The 21,853-nt window shown below is 46.1% G+C and overlaps 1 protein-coding gene across 1 annotated transcript in view; it reads left to right on the top strand.

Moving 5' to 3' along the window:
• LOC144609646 (WD repeat-containing protein 26-like) overlaps window positions 1–21,853 on the top strand; it is an 86,797-nt gene that overhangs the window by 37,188 nt on the left and 27,756 nt on the right. Inside the window, exon 2 of the mRNA XM_078428146.1 lies at window positions 19,500–19,599. Within this exon, the coding sequence (XP_078284272.1) occupies window positions 19,500–19,599 (100 nt within the window). The remainder of the gene's footprint in view (window positions 1–19,499; window positions 19,600–21,853) is intronic.

Raw genomic sequence — 21,853 nt, 5'->3', positions numbered from 1 at the left:
GAGTAAGGCTAAATTGGAGGAACAGCATCTCATATTTCGCTTGGGCAGCTTGCAGCCCAGCGGTATGAACATTGACTTCTCTCACTTCAGGTAGCCCCGGCATTCCCCCTCTCTCCATCCCTCTCCCACCCTCTCAATAGACAATAGGTGCAGGAAGAGGCCATTTGGCCCTTCGAGCCAGCACCGCCATTCAATGTGATCATGGCTGATCATTCTCAATCAGTACCCCGTTCCTGCCTTCTCCCCATACCCCCTGAGTCCGCTATCCTTAAGAGCTCTATCCAGCTCTCTCTTGAATGCATTCAGAGAATTGGCCTCCACTGCCTTCTGAGGCAGAGAATTCCACAGATTCACAACTCTCTGACTGAAAAAGTTTTTCCTCATCTCAGTTCTAAATGGCCTACCCCTTATTCTTAAACTGTGGCCCCTGGTTCTCGACTTCCCCAACATTGGGAACATGTTTCCTGCCTCTAACGTGTCCAACCCCTTAATAATCTTATATGTTTCGATAAGATCTCCTCTCATCCTTCTAAATTCCAGTGTATACAAGCCTAGTCGCTCCAGTCTTTCAACATATGATAGTCCCGCCATTCCGGGAATTAACCTAGTAAACCTACGCTGCACACCCTCAATAGCAAGAATATCCTTCCTCAAATTTGGAGACCAAAACTGCACACAGTACTCCAGGTGTGGTCTCACTAGGGCCCTGTACAACTGCACACAGTATTCCAGGTGTGGTCTCACTAGGGCCCTGTACAACTGCACACAGTACTCCAGGTGCGGTCTCACTAGGGCCCTGTACAACTGCACACAGTACTCCAGGTGCGGTCTCACTAGGGCCCTGTACTCTCGTCCACTAGCTTCTCATTTTCACCCGACAAACAGCTAACAATGGCCTCACAAAATACTCCAGCTTTTTGTAATACCTTCGATTTGTTCCAGCATCAGCAGTTATTTTCCTACACGCTTACAATGGCCCGTTTCCTTTATCATCGTTACTTTTTTTTGCATATCTTTCATTCGTTGTTCTTTATCTCTCCACATCACTCGTTTCCCTTATCCCTTATCAGTCTGAAGAAGGGTCTCAACCCAAAACGTCGCATGTTCCTTCTCTCCAGAGATGCTGCCTGTCCCGCTGAGTTACTCCAGCATTTTGTGCCTGCCTTCGGTGTAAATCAGCATCTGCAGTTCCTTCCCACACCGTTCCTTTTGACACTGTGGTGATCACGACACACAATTTCTGTGGATCCCGCTCCTGCAGGCCTTAATGTTGTCGTGACTCGTTTACCACTTACTGGTGAAGCTGCGATAAGAGGTAATACATTGACCGGGGCACTCAGGAAAATACAGTACAGATTTTCCTCAGTGCTACCCTGGGAAATACTGTCTGGATTATGACTGGAGTCTCTGGAGTATAGCTCAAATCTAACGACTCTTAAGCAAGACAATGAGTACTCATTTCAGCCGTCGCCCAGGATGGAGATTTATGGCTCTGAGGAATAGAATAGAACTAGACCAAGTGGACCCGTTGGGCCCAAACCTCTCCTGCATTGGTGCAGCACCCTCTCCCCCTCCCCTCCCCTCCCCTCCCCTCTCCCTTTCCCCTCTCCCCTTCCCCTCTGCCCTTCCCCTTTCCCCTTCCCCTCTCCCCTTGTCCTCTCCCCTTCTCCTCTCCCCTTCTCCTCTCCCCTTCTCCTCTCCCCTTCTCCTCTCCCCTTCTCCTCTCCCCTTCCCCTCTCCCCTTCCCCTCTGCCCTTCCCCTCTCCCCTTGTCCTCTCCCCTTCTCCTCTCCCCTTCTCCTCTCCCCTTCTCCTCTCCCCTTCTCCTCTCCCCTTCTCCTCTCCCCTTCTCCTCTCCCCTTCTCCTCTCCCCTTCTCCTCTCCCCTTCTCCTCTCCCCTTCCCCTCTCCCCTTCCCCTCTCCCCTTCTCCTCTCCCCTTCTCCTCTCCCCTTCTCCTCTCCCCTTCTCCTCTCCCCTTCTCCTCTCCCCTTCTCCTCTCCCCTTCTCCTCTCCCCTTCCCCTCTCCCCTTCTCCTCTCCCCTTCTCTCCCCTTCCCCTCTCCCCTCTCCCTCTCCCCCCACCCCCTCCCCTCTCCCCTTCTCCTCTCCCCTTCTCCTCTCCCCTTCTCCTCTCCCCTCTCCCTCTCCCCCCTCCCCCTCCCTTCTCCCCCTCCCCACTCCACCCCAATCAACCCCACTCATCCTCCCCTCCCTCCATCCATCCCACCCTCCCTACCTCCCTCCCTCCCCCCTCGGAGATAGATTTAAACTTAAAAATGTGAATAACTAAAATATAACACCGGTTTGAATGGATCTTCTTCCATTAGCACCAAAGGGACGACGGTGAGTAAGGTGGGCCTAAAATCGTCGCGCTATCGTGTACGGTTTTGGCTGTAGTTCAGGAACAAACAAACAAACAAACAAACAAACGAGAGTTTTAGTTTACAGAATGAATAGAATACCTTTATTTGTCGTTCAAAACTAAATTTATTTACCATGCAGTCACGACACCAAAAAAACAACAGAAACACACCACTATATAATTCGACACAAACATCCATCGTAGCGCCTCTCCTCCGGGCACCTCCACACTGTGATGGAAGGTAAAAAATAACTCAAGTCAAGTCAATTTTATGTGTATAGCACATTTAAAAACAACCCACGTTGACCAAAGTGCTGTGCGTCAGTTCAGGTACTAAGAAACGAACATACAATGGCACACAAACATAACAGCACATACATAAACAGTTCACAGCACCCCCTCAGAGGGCCTCAAACGCTCGGGAGTAGAAATAGGTTTTGAGTCTGGACTTAAAGGAGTGGATGGAGGGGGCAGTTCTGAAAGTCTTATCTCCTCCTTGCTTCTTCACCCGTGGTCGTGCAGTCAAAAACGCAGCGTTGAGGCGATCGAGGTCCCCGACTCTGACACCCCCGCCGGGCGACTGAAGATCGAGGTCCCCGACTCTGACACCCCCGCCGGGCGACTGAAGATCGAGGTCCCCGACTCTGACACCCCCGCCGGGCGACTGAAGATCAAGGTCCCCGACTCTGACACCCCCGCCGGGCGACTGAAGATCCCGCCGCCCATTTTAAGCCGCGCCGGACGACGAAAAGTCCTGCAAGCGGTGGATAGAAATATAGAAACAGAAAATAGGTGCAGGAGTAGGCCATTTGGCCCTTCGAGCCTGCACGCACCGCCATTCAATATGATCATGGCTGATCATCCAGCTCAGTATCCCGTACCTGCCTTCTCTCCATACCCCCTGATCCCTTTAGCCACAAGGGCCACATCTAACTCCCTCTTAAATATAGCCAATGAACTGGCCTCAACTACCTTCTGTGGCAGAGAATTCCACAGACTCACCACTCTCTGTGTGAAGAAGTGTTTTCTCATCTCGGTCCTAAAAGACTTCCCCCTTATCCTTAAGCTGTGACCCCTGGTTCTGGACTTCCCCAACATCGGGAACAATCTTCCCGCATCTAGCCTCTCCAACACCTTAAGAATTTTATATGTTTCTATAAGATCCCCCCTCAGTCTTCTAAATTCCAGCAAGTATAAGCTTAGCCTCACCAGTCTTTCTTCATATGAAAGTCCTGCCATCCCAGGGATCAATCTGGTAAACCTTCTCTGTACTCCCTCTATGGCAAGAATGTCTTTCCTCAGATTAGGAGACCAAAACTGTACACAATACTCCAGGTGCGGTCTCACCAAGGCCCTGTACAACTGCAGCAGAACCTCCCTGCTCCTATACTCAAATCCCCTTGCTATGAATGCTAACATACCATTCGCTTTCTTCACTGATACCATTCGCTTTCTTCACACCAAGGAGATTGAGGAGAAATTTAACTGTGGCGTGCATAATTTAATTTAGTTTGGACTTATACAGCGTGGAAACAGGCCCTTCGGCCCACAGAGGCCGTGCCGACCAGCAATCACCCCGTACGCTAAAGCAATCCACGCACTAGGGGCAATTTTCAATTTTACTGAAGCCAATTAACCTACCGAGCTGCACGTGGTTGGAGACCGTAGTTCTCGGAGATCCATCCCTCGTTCCGGTTTCTTGAAAAAGAAGGAGCACTGCAGGGGTTTCTTCGCGTGCTCTGATTTGTAGGGTAACACCTGTCCCTTTACCTCCCCCCTCGACTCCATCCAAGGACCCAAACAGTCTTTCCAGGTGAGACAGAGGTTCACCTGCACCTTCTCCAACCTCATTTATTGCATCCGCTGCTCCAGATGTCAACTTCTCTACATCGGCGAAACCAAGCGCAGGCTCGGCGATCGCTTTGCTCAACACCTGCGCTCGGTCCGCGTTGGCCAAACTGGTCTCCCGGTGGCCGAGCACCTCAACTCCCCCTCCCATTCCCAGTCTGACCTTTCTGTCATGGGCCTCCTCCAGTGCCATAGTGAGGCCCACTGGAAATTGGAGGAACAGCACCTCATATTTCGCCTGGGCAGCTTGCAGCCCAGCGGTATGAACATTAACTTCTCCAACTTTAGATAGTTCCTCTGTCCCTCTCTTCCCCTTCCCCTTCCCAGATCTCCCACTGTCTTCCTGTCTCCACCTATATCCTTCCTTTGTCCCACCCCCCCTGACATCAGTCTGAAGAAGGGTCTCGACCCGAAACGTCACCCATTCCTTCTCTCCTGAGATGCTGCCTGACCTGCTGAGTTACTCCAGCATTTTGTGAATAAAAACCTTTGATTTGTACCAGCATCTGCAGTTATCTTCTTGTATAACGATCGTTGGTCGGGCGTGGACTCGGTGGGCCGAAGGCCCTGTTTAGAGTTACGGAGACACTGTATCTCTTAAAAATAAAATCCGCCCTTCGGGGGTTTTTTTTTTTTTTTGGGATGCAGTGCGGAAACAGGCTCCTCGGCCCACCGAGTCCGCACCGACCAGCGATCGTTATATTCTGCACAAGAAAAACAATGTACAGAAGCCGACTAACCTGCACTAGCACCGCCCCACACACTCGGGAAGATTTACTATTTTACCAGAGTGTGGGAGGAAACGGAAGATCTCGGAGAAAACCCACATGGTCACAGGGAGAACGTACTAACTCCGTACAGACAGCACCCGTGGTCAGGATCGAACCCGGGCCCCTGCCACTGTGACGTTGCAGCTCCACATTCTTGCACTTCGCTCTTCCAAACTCAAGCGGACCTGAGCCGAGCTTGTCTGAATCTTCATCGGGAGGCAACAATAGACAATAGGTGCAGGAGGAGGCCATTCGAGCCAGCACCGCCATTCAACGTGATCATGGCTGATCATTCTCAATCAGTACCCCGTTCCTGCCTTCTCCCCGTAACCCCCCGACTCCGCTATCCTTAAGAGCTCTATCTAGCTCTCTCTTGAATGCATTCAGAGAATTGGCCTCCACTGCCCTCTGAGGCAGAGAATTCCACAGATTCACACCTCTCTGACTGAAAAAGTTAAACCTGTCCATGCCAGCTTTATCTTGCACAAACCTTGCTTCCAATGGATTAGCATTGCTTCCTTAAACACGGAGACTGATACTCGACGCATTGCCCTGATTAATCTCGCCAATTCCCTGTGCAATTGACGCGTAACTTTCCCAATTCTGTATTCATTGCCACAGGCAATAAATAATGACGTTCTGTTAGTTTTTATAATTACTCGCTGCACCTGCACATCAGCCTTGAGTGAATAGTGCGCTCGACTAGCAGATCCCCCTGAATCTCGCAGTTGCCCAATCTTACACCGTTTAGACAGTGTGTTAAAGCCATCCAGCCCATCCCTCTCCCCATCCACCCTGCAAATTATTTCACAAACTAATCCAGCCCTTTTCCTTGAAGAAGCGTCTCGACCCAAAACGTCGCCCGTTCCTTCTCTCCAGAGATGCTGCCTGTCCCGCTGAGTTACTCCACCATTTTGTGTCTATCTTCGGTTTAAACCAGCACCTGCCTACACATTAACCATCCCACACCTCACATCAGTAAGTTCAGTTTAGCTTATTGTCACGTGTACCGAGGTACAGTGAAAAGCTTTTGCTGCGTGCTAACCAGTCAGCGGAAAGACCATACATGATTACAATTGAGCCGTCCACAGTGTACAGATACATGATATTGGGAATAATATTTAGTGCAAGGTAAAGCCAGCAAAGTCCGATCAAGGATAGTCCGAGGGTCATCAAAGAGGTAGATAGTAGTTCAGCACCGCTCTCTGCTTGTGGTAGGATGGTTCAGTTGCCGGGAAGAAACTGTTCCTGAATCTGGAGGTGTGCGTTTTCACACTTCTGTACCTCTTGCCCGATGCGAGAGGGGAGAAGAGGGAGTGGCCGGGGGTGAGACTGGTCCTTGATTGTGCTGCTGGCCTTGCCGAGGCAGCGTGAGGTGTAGATGGATAATCAATAGTATAAGAAAATAACTGCAGATGCTGGTACAAATCGATTTATTCACAAAATGCTGGAGTAACTCAGCAGGTCAGGCAGCATCTCGGGAGAGAAGGAATGGGTGACGTTTCGAGGTCGAGATCTTGAGATCACAAGATCCAGCATTTTGTGGATAATCAATATCCCCATTGTTCCTCTGGTGCTTCTCACAGAACATAGAACAGTACAGCGAAGCAACAGGCCCTTCGGCCCACAATGCCTGCGCTGAACAGGCAGTCACGGCAGCGCAGCGGTAGAGTTGCTGCCTTACAGCGAATGCAGCGCCGGAGACCCGGGTTCGATCCCGACTGCGGGTGCTGTCTGTACGGAGTTTGTACGTTCTCCCCGTGACCTGCGTGGGTTTTCTCCGAGATCTTCGGTTTCCTCCCACACTCCAAAGACGTACAGGTTTGTAGGTTAATTGGCTTGGTGTATGTGTAAATTGTCCCCAGTGTGTGTGTAGGATAGTGTTAGTGTGCGGGGATCGCTGGTCGGCGCGGACACGGTGGGCCGAAGGGCCTGATTCCGCACTGTATCTCTAAACTAAACTAAACTAAACTAAACTAAACATGACGCCAGGACCAATTCTCATCTGCATTTGCATAATGCATATCAATAGACAATAGGTGCAGGAGGAGGCCATTCGGCCCTTCGAGCCAGCACCGCCAATGTGATCATGGCTGATCATTCTCAATCAGTACCCTGTTCCTGCCTTCTCCCCATACCCCCTGACTCCGCTATCCTTAAGAGCTCTATCTAGCTCACTCTTGAATGCATTCAGAGAATTGGCCTCCACTGCCTTCTGGGGCTGTGAATTCCACAGATTCACAACTCTCTGACTGAAAAAGTTTTTCCTCATCTCCGTTCTAAATGGCCTACCCCTTATTCTTAAACTGTGGCCCCTGGTTCTGGACTCCCCCAACATTGGGAACATGTTTCCTGCCTCTTAATGTGTCCAACCCCTTAATAATCTTATACGTTTCGATAAGATCCCCTCTCATCCTTCTAAATTCCAGTGTATACAAGCCTAGCCGCTCCAGTCTTTCAACATATGACAGTCAACAGACAATAGGTGCAGGAGGAGGCCATTCGGCCCTTCGAGCCAGCACCGCCATTCAATGTGATCATGGCTAATCATTCTCAATCAGTACCCCGTTCCTACCTTCTCCCCATACCCCCTGACTCCGCTATCCTTAAGCATCCCAAAGACACGCTGGGTCGAAGGCCCAGTTTCCTCACTGCATCTCTCTCAACCGAACTGAGCTAATGGACCACGTGCAGGCAGAGGAGATTATGAACCTGGCGTCAGGTTCGGCGAGGTACATCGTGAGCCTGAGGGCCTGTTCGTGCACTCTACTGTTCGATGTGCAGTATTTCACCAGTATCTCTCCAGAGCTTTGGTTAACGATAACTATAGCCGAGCTTCCACCTCAAATGTTCCAGCGCTCTGTCGAAATAGGCCAGCTTCCCATTACACTTTATAATTGCTCCTGTTAGTGGTTTCTATATTTGGACCGTAAACCTTTCTGCACGTCCACAGATTTTCAGTTTTAGTTCGGTTTAGAGAGTGACAGGCCCTTCGGCCCACCGGGTCCGCGCCGGCCGGCGATCCTGTACGTCTTTGGGGCGTGGGAGGAAACTGATGATCTCGGAGAAAACCTCGCGATGTACAGACCTAGTCAGGATCAAACCTGGGTCAAACCAGACGGTTTCGCGGCACAGTGGCGCAGCGGTAGAGTTGCCGCCTTACAGCGAATGCAGCGCCGGAGACTCAGGTTCCATCCTGACTACGGGCGCCGTCTGTACGGAGTTTGTACGTTCTCCCCGTGACCTGCGTGAGTTTTCTCCGAGATCTTCGGTTTCCTCCCACACTCCAAAGACTTGTAGGTTAATTGACTGGGTAAATGTAAAAAATTGTCCCTAGTGTGTGTAGGATAGTGTTAGTGTGCGGGGATCGCTGGGCAGCGCAGACCTGGTGGGCCCGAAGGGCCTGTTTCTGCGCTGTATCTCTAAATCTAAATCTTTGGTTTATTGTCACCTGTACCGAGGTACAGTGAAAAGCTTTTGTTGCGTGCTAACCGGTCAGCAGAAAGTCAACACATGATTACAGTCGAGCCGTCCGCAGTGTACTGGCAAAAGACCAAGTGAATAACGTGAATGATGTTGGGTACAAGATAGTCCAGTAAAGTCCGATCACAGTTAGGCCGAGGGTCTTCATTGAGGTAGATAGAAGCTCAGGACAACTCTCCAGTTGTGGGTAGGGTGGTTCAGTTGCCTGATCGCAGCTGGGAAGAAACTCCCTGAATCTGGACAGATTGTGGGTGATCAGCCATGATCACGGTGAATGGCGGTGCTGGCTCAAAAGGGCCGAATGGCCTCCTCCTGCACCCATTGTCTACTGTCTAATCCTGAGGTTTGCGTTTTCACACTTCTATACCTTTTGCCCTCTGGGGAGAGAAGAGAAGAGGGAGTGGCCAGGGTCGTAAGTAACAGGAGCAGAATTAGGCCATTCGGCCCATCAGGGCGGTCACGGTGGCGCAGCGGTAGAGTTGCTGCCTTACAGCGCTTGCAGCGCCAGAGACCCGGGTTCCATCCCGACTACGGGCGCCGTCTGTACAGAGTTTGTACGTTCTCCCCGTGACCTGCGTGGGTTTTCTCCGAGATCTTCGGTTTCCTCCCACACTCCAAAGACGTGCAGGTTTGTAGGTTAATTGGCTTGGTGTATGTGTGTAAATTGTCGCTAGTGTGTGTCGGACAGGGTTGATGTGCGGGGATCGTTGGTCGTTGCGGACTTGGTGGGCCGAAGGGCCTGTTTCCGCACTGTATCTCTAAACTAAACTAAAATCTACGCCACTCCAGGCAGATCTATCTCTCCCTCCTAACCTGGACACTATACACTGTAAATATATTGTGTTATCGATTGTAAACATGTATTGTCTTTCCGCCGACTGGATAGCGTGCAACAAACGCTTAGAGGTAGCGGTGAATCGGACGGTATCCTAGCTTACGGAAGGACCGTTCAGAAGCCTGATAACAGGGCTATTGAGGGCGTGCAGCGTAGGTTCACCAGGTTAATTCCCGGAATGGCGGGACTATCATATGTTGAAAGACTGGAGCGACTAGGCTTGTATACACTGGAATTTAGAAGGATGAGAGGGGTTCTTATCGAAACGTATAAGATTATTAAGGGGTTGGACACGTTAGAGGCAGGAAACGTTTCCCAATGTTGGGGGAGTCCAGAACCAGGGGCCACACAGTTTAAGAATAAGGGGTCGGCCATTTAGAACAGAGATGAGGAAAAACTTTTTTCAGTCAGAGAGTTGTGAATCTGTGGAATTCTCTGCCTCAGAAGGCAGTGGAGGCCAATTCTCTGAATGCATTCAAGAGAGAGCTAGATAGAGCTCTTAAGGATAGCGGAGTCAGGGGGTATGGGGAGAAGGCAGGAACGGGGTACTGATTGAGAATGATCAGCCATGATCACATTGAATGGTGGTGCGTACAGGCTCGAAGGGCCAAATGGCCTCCTCCTGCACCTGTTGTCTATAACAGAGGGGAAGAAGCTGTTCCTGAGTCTGGTGGTGCGCGCTTTCAAGCTTCCGTACCTTCCCCCAGAGGGGATCGGGGAGGAGAGGGATGGACTGGGGAGTGGGGGATGGGTCATTTGGCCGTGCACCTCTTTTGTAACCCGCAACACTGTTCAGAGTCTGACGAAGGGTCTCGACCCGAAACGTCACCCGTTCCTTCTCTCCAGAGATGCTAGTGGTGTTTAAGTTTGGTTTCCTTTCAGTTTATTGGCACGTGTACCGAGCGAGGTGCAGTGAAAACCTTTTGCTGCGCGCTAACCAGTCGACTGAAAGTCAACACGCGATTACAATCGAGCCGTTTACAGCGTATATACAAAGCAGTTTCTCCAGCATGCTGTGTCTTGTCTTCGTACAGTTTAGAAGGTGTGTTTGCCACAGTGTGGAGTTTGCACGCTCTCTCCACATGTAACGGCCTGGTGCTCTGGTTTCTTCCCGCGTCCCAGATTGCCTTGCGACTTTTCCCTTGCTCCCCATTTCCTCTGTCCTATTTTCACACCTTACACTTGGATATTGATGTATCTCCCTCCCCCCTTTGACATCGGTCTGAAGAAGGGACAGGCAGCAACTCTGGAGCGAAGGAATGGGTGACGTTTCGGGTCGAGACCCTCTTTCTCGACCCGAAACGTCACCCGCCCCTTCTCTCCAGAGATGCCCGTCCCGCTGAGTTATACCAGCATTTTGTGTCTGTCTTCGGACCTAAAATGAAGACAGGCATAAAATACTGGAGTTACTCAGCGGATCAGGCAGCATCTCTGGGGGGAAAAAGGAATAAATCCATACGATCTAGGAGCAGAATTAGGCCATTCGGCCCATCAGGTCCACTTCGCCTTTCAATCATGGCTGATCTATCTTTCCCTCTCAATCCCATTCTCCTGCCGTGACCCCTGACATCATTACCACTCGAGAATCTGTCAATCTGCCTTAGAAATATCCATTGACTTGACTGAGTTCCTCGAGCAATAGATAATAGACAGTAGACAATAGGTGCAGGAGGAGGCCATTCGGCCCTTCGAGCCAACACCGCCATTCAATGTGATCATGGCTGATCAGTCTCAATCAGTACCCCGTTCCTGCCCTCTCCCCATACCCCCTGACTCCGCTATCCTTAAGAGCTCTATCCAGCTCTCTCTTGAATGCATTCAGAGAATTGACCTCCGCTGCCTTCTGAGGCAGAAAATTCCACAGATTCACAACTCTGACTGAAAAAGTTTTTCCTCGTATCAGTTATAAATGGCCGACCCCTTATTCTTAAACTGTGGCCCCTGGTTCTGGACTCCCCCAACATCGGGAACATGTTTCCTGCATCTAACGTGTCCAACCCCTTAATAATCTTATACGTTTCGATAAGATACCCTCTCATCCTTCTAAATTCCAGCGTATACAAGCCTAGTCGCTCCAGTCTTTCAACGTACAACAGTCCCGCCATTCCGGGAATTAACCTAGTAAACCCACGCTGCACGTAGGAGCAGTTTGTGTCTTCCTCCCAATATGTTTCCAAGCCTCTCGGCGTTAATAATTGGCGCGCTGATGGAGCGGACAGCTGATGGTGTTAGTGGCAGGCAGGTCACAATGAGCTTGACTAAACAGGGTGTCCCTCCCTCTGCCTGCATGAGGGAATGCCACGTGCCGACTGGCAGCTGTAGTGGGGGACACTCCTGTGGTACAGGGACGCAGTGGCAGAATTCATAAGCCCTGCCCAGCGTATGGCACTGTTCACCCGTGCGTTGATGGGACTGGCATCAGATCAGGCAGACGTGCATCGGGAGGAACTGCAGATGCTGGTTTAAACTGGAGGCAGACACCTCCCATCGTAACTCAGCGGGACAGGCAGCGTCTCCGGAGAGAAGGAACGGGTGACGCTTCGGGTCTGAAGAAGGGCCTCGACCCGAAAACGTACACCCGTCCCTTCTCTCCAGAGACGCCGCCTGGGTACTGTGTGCAGTTGTAAAGGGCCCTAGTGAGACCGCACCTGGAGTACTGTGTGCAGTTGTAAAGGGCCCTAGTGAGACCGCACCTGGAGTACTGTGTGCAGTTGTAAAGGGCCCTAGTGAGACCGCACCTGGAGTACTGTGTGCAGTTGTAAAGGGCCCTAGTGAGACCGCACCTGGAGTACTGTGTGCAGTTGTACAGGGCCCTAGTGAGACTGCACCTGGAGTACTGTGTGCAGTGGTAAAGGGCCCTAGTGAGACCGCACCTGGAGTACTGTGTGCAGTTGTACAGGGCCCTAGTGAGACCGCACCTGGAGTACTGTGTGCAGTTGTACAGGGCCCTAGTGAGACCGCACCTGGAGTACTGTGTGCAGTTGTACAGGGCCCTAGTGAGACCGCACCTGGAGTACTGTGTGCAGTTGTACAGGGCCCTAGTGAGACCGCACCTGGAGTATTGTTTTTTTGTTTTTTGTTTTTTTTAAAATATTTTATTTTTGAAAAGCATATGTACAAATCGAAATAAGAAAAAACACATTTGTTACAAAGTTCTTACATAGCTTCAATTTTTAAATTTTTGAAGAGAGAAAGTAAAAATAAAAATATAAAACTATAAACTTGGGGAGAGAGAGTAAGAGGGTTAAAAAAAAAAAAAAAAGGATCTAACAATAAAAATTAACGGGAGTAGATCCGGGAGACAAAAACCACAGCTGTACATCCAACCCCCAACTCAAGTTTCAACTTTTTATTTAAATTTTTTTTATTTTAGTCCTGTGCCAAACCCATTTACTTTTCTAAAAATTCAATAAATGGAGACCATATTTTTAAAAATAACTCAGGTTTGTCGATTAAGGCAAACCTTATTTTTTCCAAATGCAGGGTCTCTGTCATTTCCATAGTCCACATTTTAATTGTGGGGGTTATTGGTTTTTTCCAAAATTTAAATATTAGTTTTTTCGCAGTTATTAGACTAATCAAGAAAATGTACCTGACTTACTGTAAAATTTGTAGTATGTTCTGATAATCCTAATATAATTAATTTTGGGTCCATATCTAATTTTTTATTAATAACTTTAGAAACTATTTTAAAAATCTCCAACCAGAAGTTTTGCATTTTTATACAAGTTACGAAAATATGAGTTAAATTAGCTTCTTGAAATTGACATTTATCACACATAGGAGAGATACTAGGAAAAATCCTATTTAATTTCGTCTTCGAATAATATAATCTATGTATTATTTTAAATTGTATTAAGGAATGTCTAGTATTCAATGAACATTGATGTATATGTTGTAAACTTTCATCCCATATATCTTGCATTATAAATTGATTCAATTCGTCCTCCCATGCTCGTCTATAAGATTCTGATGACGGAATGTCAATGTCAAGGAGAATATTGTAAATAAAAGATATTAATTTATTTGAGTTATAATGTCGATTCAGGCATACATCAAGTGTTTCTGGACCTCTAAACTTATATTCTTGCATGTGTGATTTTACATAATCTCTAAGTTGTAAATATCTAAAATAATTATTAACATGTAATCCGTACTTCTGCTGTAACTCCTGAAACGAAAGAAAAGTTCCCTTATGATAAAGATCTCCCACCCTTTTGATTCCATAACTTTTCCATTGAGCAAAGCCTCTATCTAAGACAGACGGTTTAAAAAAAGGATTATTCGCAATAGGAAGGAAAACAGATAATTTACTCAATTTTAACGTAAGCTTTAATTGTTTCCAGGTACGGATAACACTATGTATAATGGGATTACCTCCATATGTTTTTTTATTTAAATTTATTGGAGCTAAGAGGATCGCACCAATATCGAATGGTAAACAATCCTCTTTCTCCATCTTTAACCAATCCGGTTGTTGATCAGAATCATCCAACCAGCAGGTTATATTTTTAATATTAACCGCCCAATAATAAAATAAAAAGTTAGGTAAAGCAATTCCTCCATTAATTTTAGACTTACATAAGTGTCTTTTATTTATTCTATGAGTCTTGTAGTCCCAAATAAAATTAGTAACAATTGAATCAATTTTTAAAAAAAACTTTTTTGGAAGGTAGATCGGAATTGCTTGAAATAAGTATAGTAGCTGTGGCAGAAAGATCATCTTTATAGCATTACTACGACCAACTAATGATATAGGAAGTGTTTTCCAAAATTGGATATTTCTGTGTAATTTAGCAAGTAAAGGAGGAAAATTTGATTTAAATAAAGAAGTATATTTCCTAGTCACGTAAATTCCAAGATATTTAAACTTTTCATAGGCAATTTTAAAAGGAAATTGTTGAAGTATGGCCGGATTATGCTCCATTATTGGCATAATTTCACTTTTATACCAGTTAATTCTATAACCTGAAAATGAACCAAATTGAGTTATGAGATTTAATAAATTCGGAATGCTAATTTCTGGCTTTGTAATATATATTAATACATCATCCGCATATAAAGAAATTTTATTGGTTGTATGTTTAGTGTTGTAGCCATAAATATCTGAATTTGATCTAATACTCTCAGCAAGTGGTTCTATAATAAGGGCAAATAAAAGTGGTGATAGTGGACATCCTTGTCTACAACCCCTAGCTAAATGAAATTTAGATGACAGCATTTGATTAGTTAATATTCTAGCTGTTGGGGATGTATATAAAAGTTTCACCCATGCACAAAAATTTTCACCTAGTTGAAATTTTTCCATCACTGAGAAAAGATAGGGCCATTCTACTTGATCAAATGCTTTTTCAGCATCTAGCGAGATGATTGCTAAATCTTCATTTAATAGTCTATTTGAATAAATTATATTAAACAAGCGTCTCAAGTTGAAAAATGAATATCGTTTGGCTATAAAGCCTGATTGATCGGGGTGTATCAATTTGTCTATAACTAGACTTAATCTCTGAGCTAAGATTTTCGCTAATATCTTCTGATCAGTATTTAAAAGAGCTATCGCCCTATACCAACCAGGGTCTTCAGAATCCTTATCTTTTTTAGGAATGAGGATTATTGTTGATTCAGTCAGAGTTTGTGGCAATCTCTGTTGTTTAAAGGCGTGACTATATACAGTTTGCAAACGTGGAGAGATCAAACCACTGAATTTTTTATAAAATTCATTATTTAAGCCATCAGGGCCAGGAGTCTTCCCATTTTTAATGGATTTAATAGTCTCTTCAACGTCTTTCATAGTTATTTCTGCGCCCAGTAAATTTCTATCACTCACATTCAAACCAGGAAGGTTACATTCCTGCAAAAACTTTTGCATCTGCGCAGAAGTATCTGTTATTTTTGATGAATATAATGACTGATAAAATTGCAAAAATCTCTGATTAATATCCTTAGGTAGTTTAAGCAAATCTCCATTTTCTGATCTCATTTTATGAATTGTAGAATCATCTTCTAATTTACGGAGTTGACGTGCTAGCAATTTCTGTGGTTTATCTCCAAATTCAAAATGTTTTTGTTTAGTATATTGAAAAAGCCTTAAAATATGAGCTGAAAGGATATAATTTAACTTATATTTGAGAACTGCAATTTTATTATGTATTTCAATAGAGGGAGCGATGGCATTTGTTATGTCTAACTGTCTTATCTGACTTTCCAGGTCATTCTGTTCAGCTCGGTTCTTCTTGTTTTGAGACGCTTGAAAAGCAATAATACATCCTCTCACAAACGCTTTAAATGTTTCCCAAAGCAGGGACACAGGTGTTTCAGGAAGGTCATTTGCGTTAAAAAAGATCTCAAATTGCGATTTAAGATAGTCATAACATGCTTTTTAATTTAAGATTTGCGGATTAAATCTCCAATTAGTCTGTTTCCCCGTTACTCCTTGGAGTTTTACCCTAAATGTTAAAGGGGCATGATCGGATATAATAATATTATGATATTTTGAATTATACGTATAAGGAATAAGTTTGGAGTCCACCAAGAAATAATCAATTCTTGAATAAGTTTTATGCACAGGTGAATAAAATGAATACTCTCGGCCTGAAGGATTATCAATCCTCCAAACATCTTTTATATTTGCACTATTTATATAAGAGTTTAATAATTCACACGACTTGGATTTTGTTTTCCTTTGAGTTGAAGATCTATCCAAATAAGGATCTAATGTACAATTTAAATCTCCTCCAATTATCATGTTATATTGTCCAAATTCTGGAATGGTATTAAATATATTTTTTTTAAATAACGGATTATCAAAATTTGGTGCGTAGACATTCACCAATATCAATTTTGTAGAATATAGTTCTCCCACTAATATAACATATCTACCTTCAGTGTCGACTATAGAGGAAGTATTTATAAATGGTATACCCTTACGAATTAAAATAGCAACACCTCTTGATTTAAAGGGAAACGATGAGTGAAATACTTTATCAATCCATTTGCCTTTCAGTCTATTATGTGCTACATTTTTTAGATGAGTTTCCTGAAGGAACATTATGTCTGCATCAATAGATTTTAAATGTGAAAGTACTTTACCTCTTTTAATTGGTTCATTAACACCCTTGACATTCCAACTACAAAATGTAATACCTTTAACCCCTGTTTTCCTAATAGAATCTTGCATCTTAACCGATAAATGGTCTATAATAAAGCAAATGGTCTGGCACCCGGACTACAACATTTTTCTTGAATGAGGGGTGGATGATCTTTTGTACAGCGTAGAGTGTCTCCCGGAAATATCTCCCAAAAGTATATAATTTCTGAAAAATGACATGATAATAAAAGTTAAATCTAAAAAAAAAATCAATATATAAAAGGTTAAAAGAGTGCAGGAAAAAAGAAGAGACAACTAAAACTACAACTACAATTAGTGCAGTTAGTGTTAGCCACCCTAAGGTGGCAAAAAATCTAAGGACTTCCGTGAGATGTAAAAAAAAATTAATACTAGCTCCGTTTTTTAACACAGTTATTGTTTTTTTTTTGTTTTTTTTTAAAAAGAGAGATAAAGATAAGCGGGGCAGGCCCGAAGCTAATTAGTCTATAATAAATCGATTTTTCTATCTAAAGTGTATTAATTAAGTATTCAAAGTAAGGTTTACATAAATCAAATATTACTTATACTTCTTATTAGTAATGATTAATAAGAATATATATGTTTTTTAATTAATAATTATTAGTTACGGTTAATATACGTATAGTATATACACTAAACTTAAATCTTTGAATTTTAATATTTTTAAAGTCCAATTGGATGTCTGCCAATTAAGATAGCCGTGAAATCATAATCAAGCCTTCAGCGACCTTTCGATCTCCCGAGCAAATTCCAGTGCTTTATTATGGTCAGTAAAAAAGGATTCATTTTGATTGTAGGTCACTCGGAGTTTTGCTGGATACAACATACCAAATCTGAGCGCTGGGATCTTCTTGAGAATAGATCTTGTCTCATTAAACAGTGCTCTTTTCTTAACCACCTCAAAGGGGTAATCTCTGAAGATGCGAATCTCATCGCCTCGGAATGATAAAGCTCTGTTACTAGCAATTCTTGACAGCATATCTTCTAAAACGTGAGCATTATGCACCCTCAGAATCAAATGTCTTGGAGGCGCATTAGCACCTGGCCGTGCTCTCAGTGCTCTATGGGCTCGATCCAGCAAGGGCTTTGAATCCATTTTCAAAACTTCTTGTAATAACTCAGCAGTAAAATCACGAAGGTTTTTATCTTTTTCTTTGCCTTCTTTAACTCCAAGGATTCTTAAATTTTGTCGTTTTGAATGACCCTCTAAGTCAGTACATTTTTCGGTTAATCTCATCAATAAATCAGAAAGACGCTGAGTCTCCAACAATACTACTTTTGTAGTTTCAGCACTCGTCTCGGCTAAAGTTTCCAACTCACCTAAAGCCTCATCATGTTGTTCTATTGACGCCGTGATGTGGTTCAGCTTACCAGAAAAATCAGAGTCCAACTTTTGTAACTTGGAGGTTACTTCCTCCATGTGTTCATTCATAATTACACACATTTCAGCCTTTGATTTATCCAACTGATCCTTAATAGTAGATAGTATTTCCCCCTTCATTCCTTTAAGGGAAACTAATTCAGCTTTCATCTCTTGTAATTCAACTGTCATATTTACCACTTGAGACTTCATATCTGAAAGCTCCTCACCCACAACGCTGCGAAATTCTTCCAATCCAATTTTTTTAGGCTGTGGATTCCGGGTTGTTCGTTTGGCAGTTTCTTCCTGACCCGATGCTGAGGTTTGAGCTGTAACAGAGGCTTCCATCTGGCTTGGTTCTTCTTCTTCCACGGGTCTTATTTTACCCGTTCCTTTTTTAACGGTTTTTAACGGGGGGGTGCGACTTGTCGACATTTACTTTTAAAAGTCGCGATCTGATGACGTCACCCACCCTTCGTTGAAAATTGCCGGTAAGTTGCAACGGGCCCGTCCCGTTCCTCTCTTCCTAAATCGAAATGTTCACGGAGCTAGTTGACGTGCGACTTGTTCAGTCCATAACGCCACCGGAAGTCGCACCTGGAGTATTGTGTGCAGTTGTACAGGGCCCTAGTGAGACCGCACCTGGAGTACTGTGTGCAGTTGTACAGGGCCCTAGTGAGACCGCACCTGGAGTACTGTGTGCAGTTTTGGTCTCCAAATTTGAGGAAGGATATTCTTGCTATTGAGGGCGTGCAACATAGGTTTACTAGGTTAATTCCCGGAATGGCGGGACTGTCGTATGTTGAAAGACTGGAGCGACTAGGCTTGTATACGCTGGAATTTAGAAGGATGTGAGGGGATCTTATCGAAACGTATAAGATTATTAAGGGGTTGGACACGTTAGAGGCAGGAAACATGTTCCCGATGTTGGGGGAGTACAGAACAAGGGCCACAGTTTAAGAATAAGGGGTAGGCCATTTAGAACGGAGATGAGAAAAACTTTTTCAGTCAGAGAGTTGTGAATCTGTGGAATTCTCTGCCTCAGAAGGCAGTGGAGGCCAATTCTCTGAATGCATTCAAGAGAGAGCTAGATAGAGCTCTTAAGGATAGCGGAGTCAGGGGTATGGGGAGAAGGCAGGAACGGGGTACTGATTGAGAATGATCAGCCATGATCACATTGAATGGCGGTGCTGGCTCGAAGGGCCGAATGGCCTCCTCCTGCACCTATTGTCTATTTTAGATTTATTTTTTAAATTTAGAGATACAGCGCGGAAACAGGCCCTTCGGCCCATCGGGCCCGCGCCGCCCAGCGATCCCCGCACACTAACACCATCCTACACACACTAGGGACAATTTTTACATTTACCCAGTCAATTAACCTGCATACCTGCACGTCTTTGGAGCGTGGGAGGAAACCGAAGATCTCGGAGAAAACCCACGCAGGTCACGGGGAGAACGTACAAACTCCATACAGACGGCGCTCGTGGTCAGGATCGAACCTGAGTCTCCTATTGTCTATTGTCTATTGTCTAAATGTGCAGTGAAATGAAAGATTACCCGGTCTGCGGGCCGAAGGGCCTGTGTCAGCGCTGTCTCTCTAAAGCCTAAAGGTAATTCCGGTGAGAGGTGTTACTGCTGGTGCCGCCTGGCCTGACCCACTTGTTCTTCCTCGTCTCTCACCCCTCTCTCTCTCTCTCTCACTCTCTCTCTCTGCAGCCAAACGGTGGAGCAGCTGATGCAGGAGACGGGCTGCAGCCTGGAGCACCCGTCGGCCACCAAGTTCCGCAACCACGTGACGGAGGGCGACTGGGAGAAGGTAACGCGAGCTTCCGCTGGGCCTCTCTAGAGCGACGCGCCTCACAGCGCTCGCGGCACCGGGATCCATCCCGACCACGGGCGCCGTCCGCGCGGAGTTTGAACGTTCTCCACCGTAACCCGCGTGGGCTTTCTCCCGACATCTTTGGTTTCCTCCCATACTCAATAGACAATAGTACTAGTGTACAGGATGATCGCTGGACTCAATAGACAATAGACAATAGGTGCAGGAGTAGGCCCTGTGAGCCAGCACCGCCATTCAATGTGATCATGGCTGATCATTCTCAATCAGTACCCCGTTCCTGCCTTCTCCCCATACCCCCTATCCTTAAGAGCTCTATCTAGCTCTCTCTTGAATGCATTCAGAGAATTGGCCTCCACTGCCTTCTGAGGCAGAGAATTCCACAGATTCACAACTCTCTGACTGAAAAAGTTTTTCCTCATCTCTGTTCTAAATGGCCGACCCCTTATTCTTAAACTGTGGCCCCTGGTTTGGGACTCCCCCAACATTGGGAACATGTTTCCTGCCCTCTCCCATTACCCCCTGAGACGTGCAGGTTTGTAGGTTAATTGGCTTGTTTTAAGTGTAAATTGTCCCCAGTGTGTGTAGGATAGTGTTAATGTGCGGGGATCGCTGGTCGGCGCGGACCCGGTGGGCCGAAGGGCCTGTTTCCGCATTGTATCTCTAAACTAAACTAAACTAAAACTATAAGTGATGGGAGCAGAATTAGGCCATTCGGCCCTTCAAGTCTACTGTGCCTTTCAATCATGGCTGCTCTATCTCTCCCTCCTAACCCCATTCTCCTGCCTTCTCCCCATACCCTCTCTCAAGATCTTTGGTTTCCTCCCACACTCAATAGACAATAGGTGCAGGAGGAGGCCATTCGGCCCTTCGAGCCAGCACCGCCATTCAATGTGATCATGGCTGATCATTCTCAATCAGTACCCCGTTCCTGCTCTCTCCCCATACCCCCTGAGACGTGCAGGTTTGTAGGTTAATTGGCTTGTTTAAAGTATAAATTGTCCCTGGTGTGTGCAGGTTAGTGTTAGTGTGCGGGGATCGCTGGTAGGCGCGGACTCGGTGGGCCGAAGGGCCTGTTTCCGCGCCGTATCTCTAAAACTAAAAAACTAAAACTATAAGTGATGGGAGCAGAATTAAGTCATTCGGCCCTTCTAGTCTACTCCGCCATTCAATGATGGCTGCTCTATCTCTCCCTCCTAACCCCATTCTCCTGCCTTCTCCCCATAACCCTTGACACGCGCACTAATCAAGAATCTGGAGTAACTCAGCGGGTCAGGCAGCATCTCAGGCGAGAAGGAATGGGTGACGTTTTGGGTCGAGACCCTTACGAACATTGACTTCTCTAACTTCAGATAGTCCCTGCTTTCCCTCTCCATCCCCTCTCCCTTCCCTGTTCTCCCACTAGTCTTCCTGTCTCCGACTACATCCTATCTTTGTCCCTCCCCCTCCCCTGACATCAATCTGAAGAAGGGTCTCGACCCGAAACGTCACCCATTCCTTCTCTCCCGAGATGCTGCCTGACCCGCTGAGTTACTCCAGCATTTTGTGTCTGCCTTCGATTTGAACCAACATCTGCAGGGGTTTTTTCCTACACATCCTACTAATCAAGAATCTAACTATCTCACCCTTAAAAATATCCACTGACTTGGCCTCCACAGCCTTGTGTGGCCAAGAATGCCACAGATGCACCACCCTCTGACTAAAGAAATTCTTCCTCATCCCTTCCTAAAAGAATGTCCTTTAATTCTGAGGCTGTGACCTCTAGTTCTAGACTTTCCCACTGGTGGAAACATCCTCTCCACCGCCCTCTGACTAAACAGGGAGCTTCTTCACCCACACTGTCCCTGCCCTGGGGTGGTTGTGTGGTCAGTGGGGATGTTCAGCAGCAAATGGATCCCCTCACTGGTGCACGCTCTCTCTCCATCTGCTCTCCTCTCCCTCTCCCTCTGCTGCTTGTTGGAGAGAGGCCCAGACTGGTGAAGAGAGGATCAGACACAAAATGCCGGAGTAACTCAGCGGGACGGGCAGCATCTCTGGGAGAAGGAATGGGTGATGTTTCGGGTCGAGACCCTTCTTCAGACTGATTCTGAGACTGACTCTGTGTGTGTGTGTGTGTGTGTGTGTGTGTGTGTGTGTGTGTGTGAGTGAGCGTGCGTGAGTGTGTGTGAGAGCGTGCGAGTGAGAGTGAGTGAGTGTGTGAGTGAGAGTGGGAATGAGTGAGAGTGAGAGAGAG

Source organism: Rhinoraja longicauda, chromosome 34 (genome assembly GCF_053455715.1).
Source record: "Rhinoraja longicauda isolate Sanriku21f chromosome 34, sRhiLon1.1, whole genome shotgun sequence".
NCBI lineage: Eukaryota > Metazoa > Chordata > Chondrichthyes > Rajiformes > Arhynchobatidae > Rhinoraja > Rhinoraja longicauda.
Note: the sequence above shows the minus strand (reverse complement) of the source record. Positions and strands in the feature narration are given on the sequence as shown.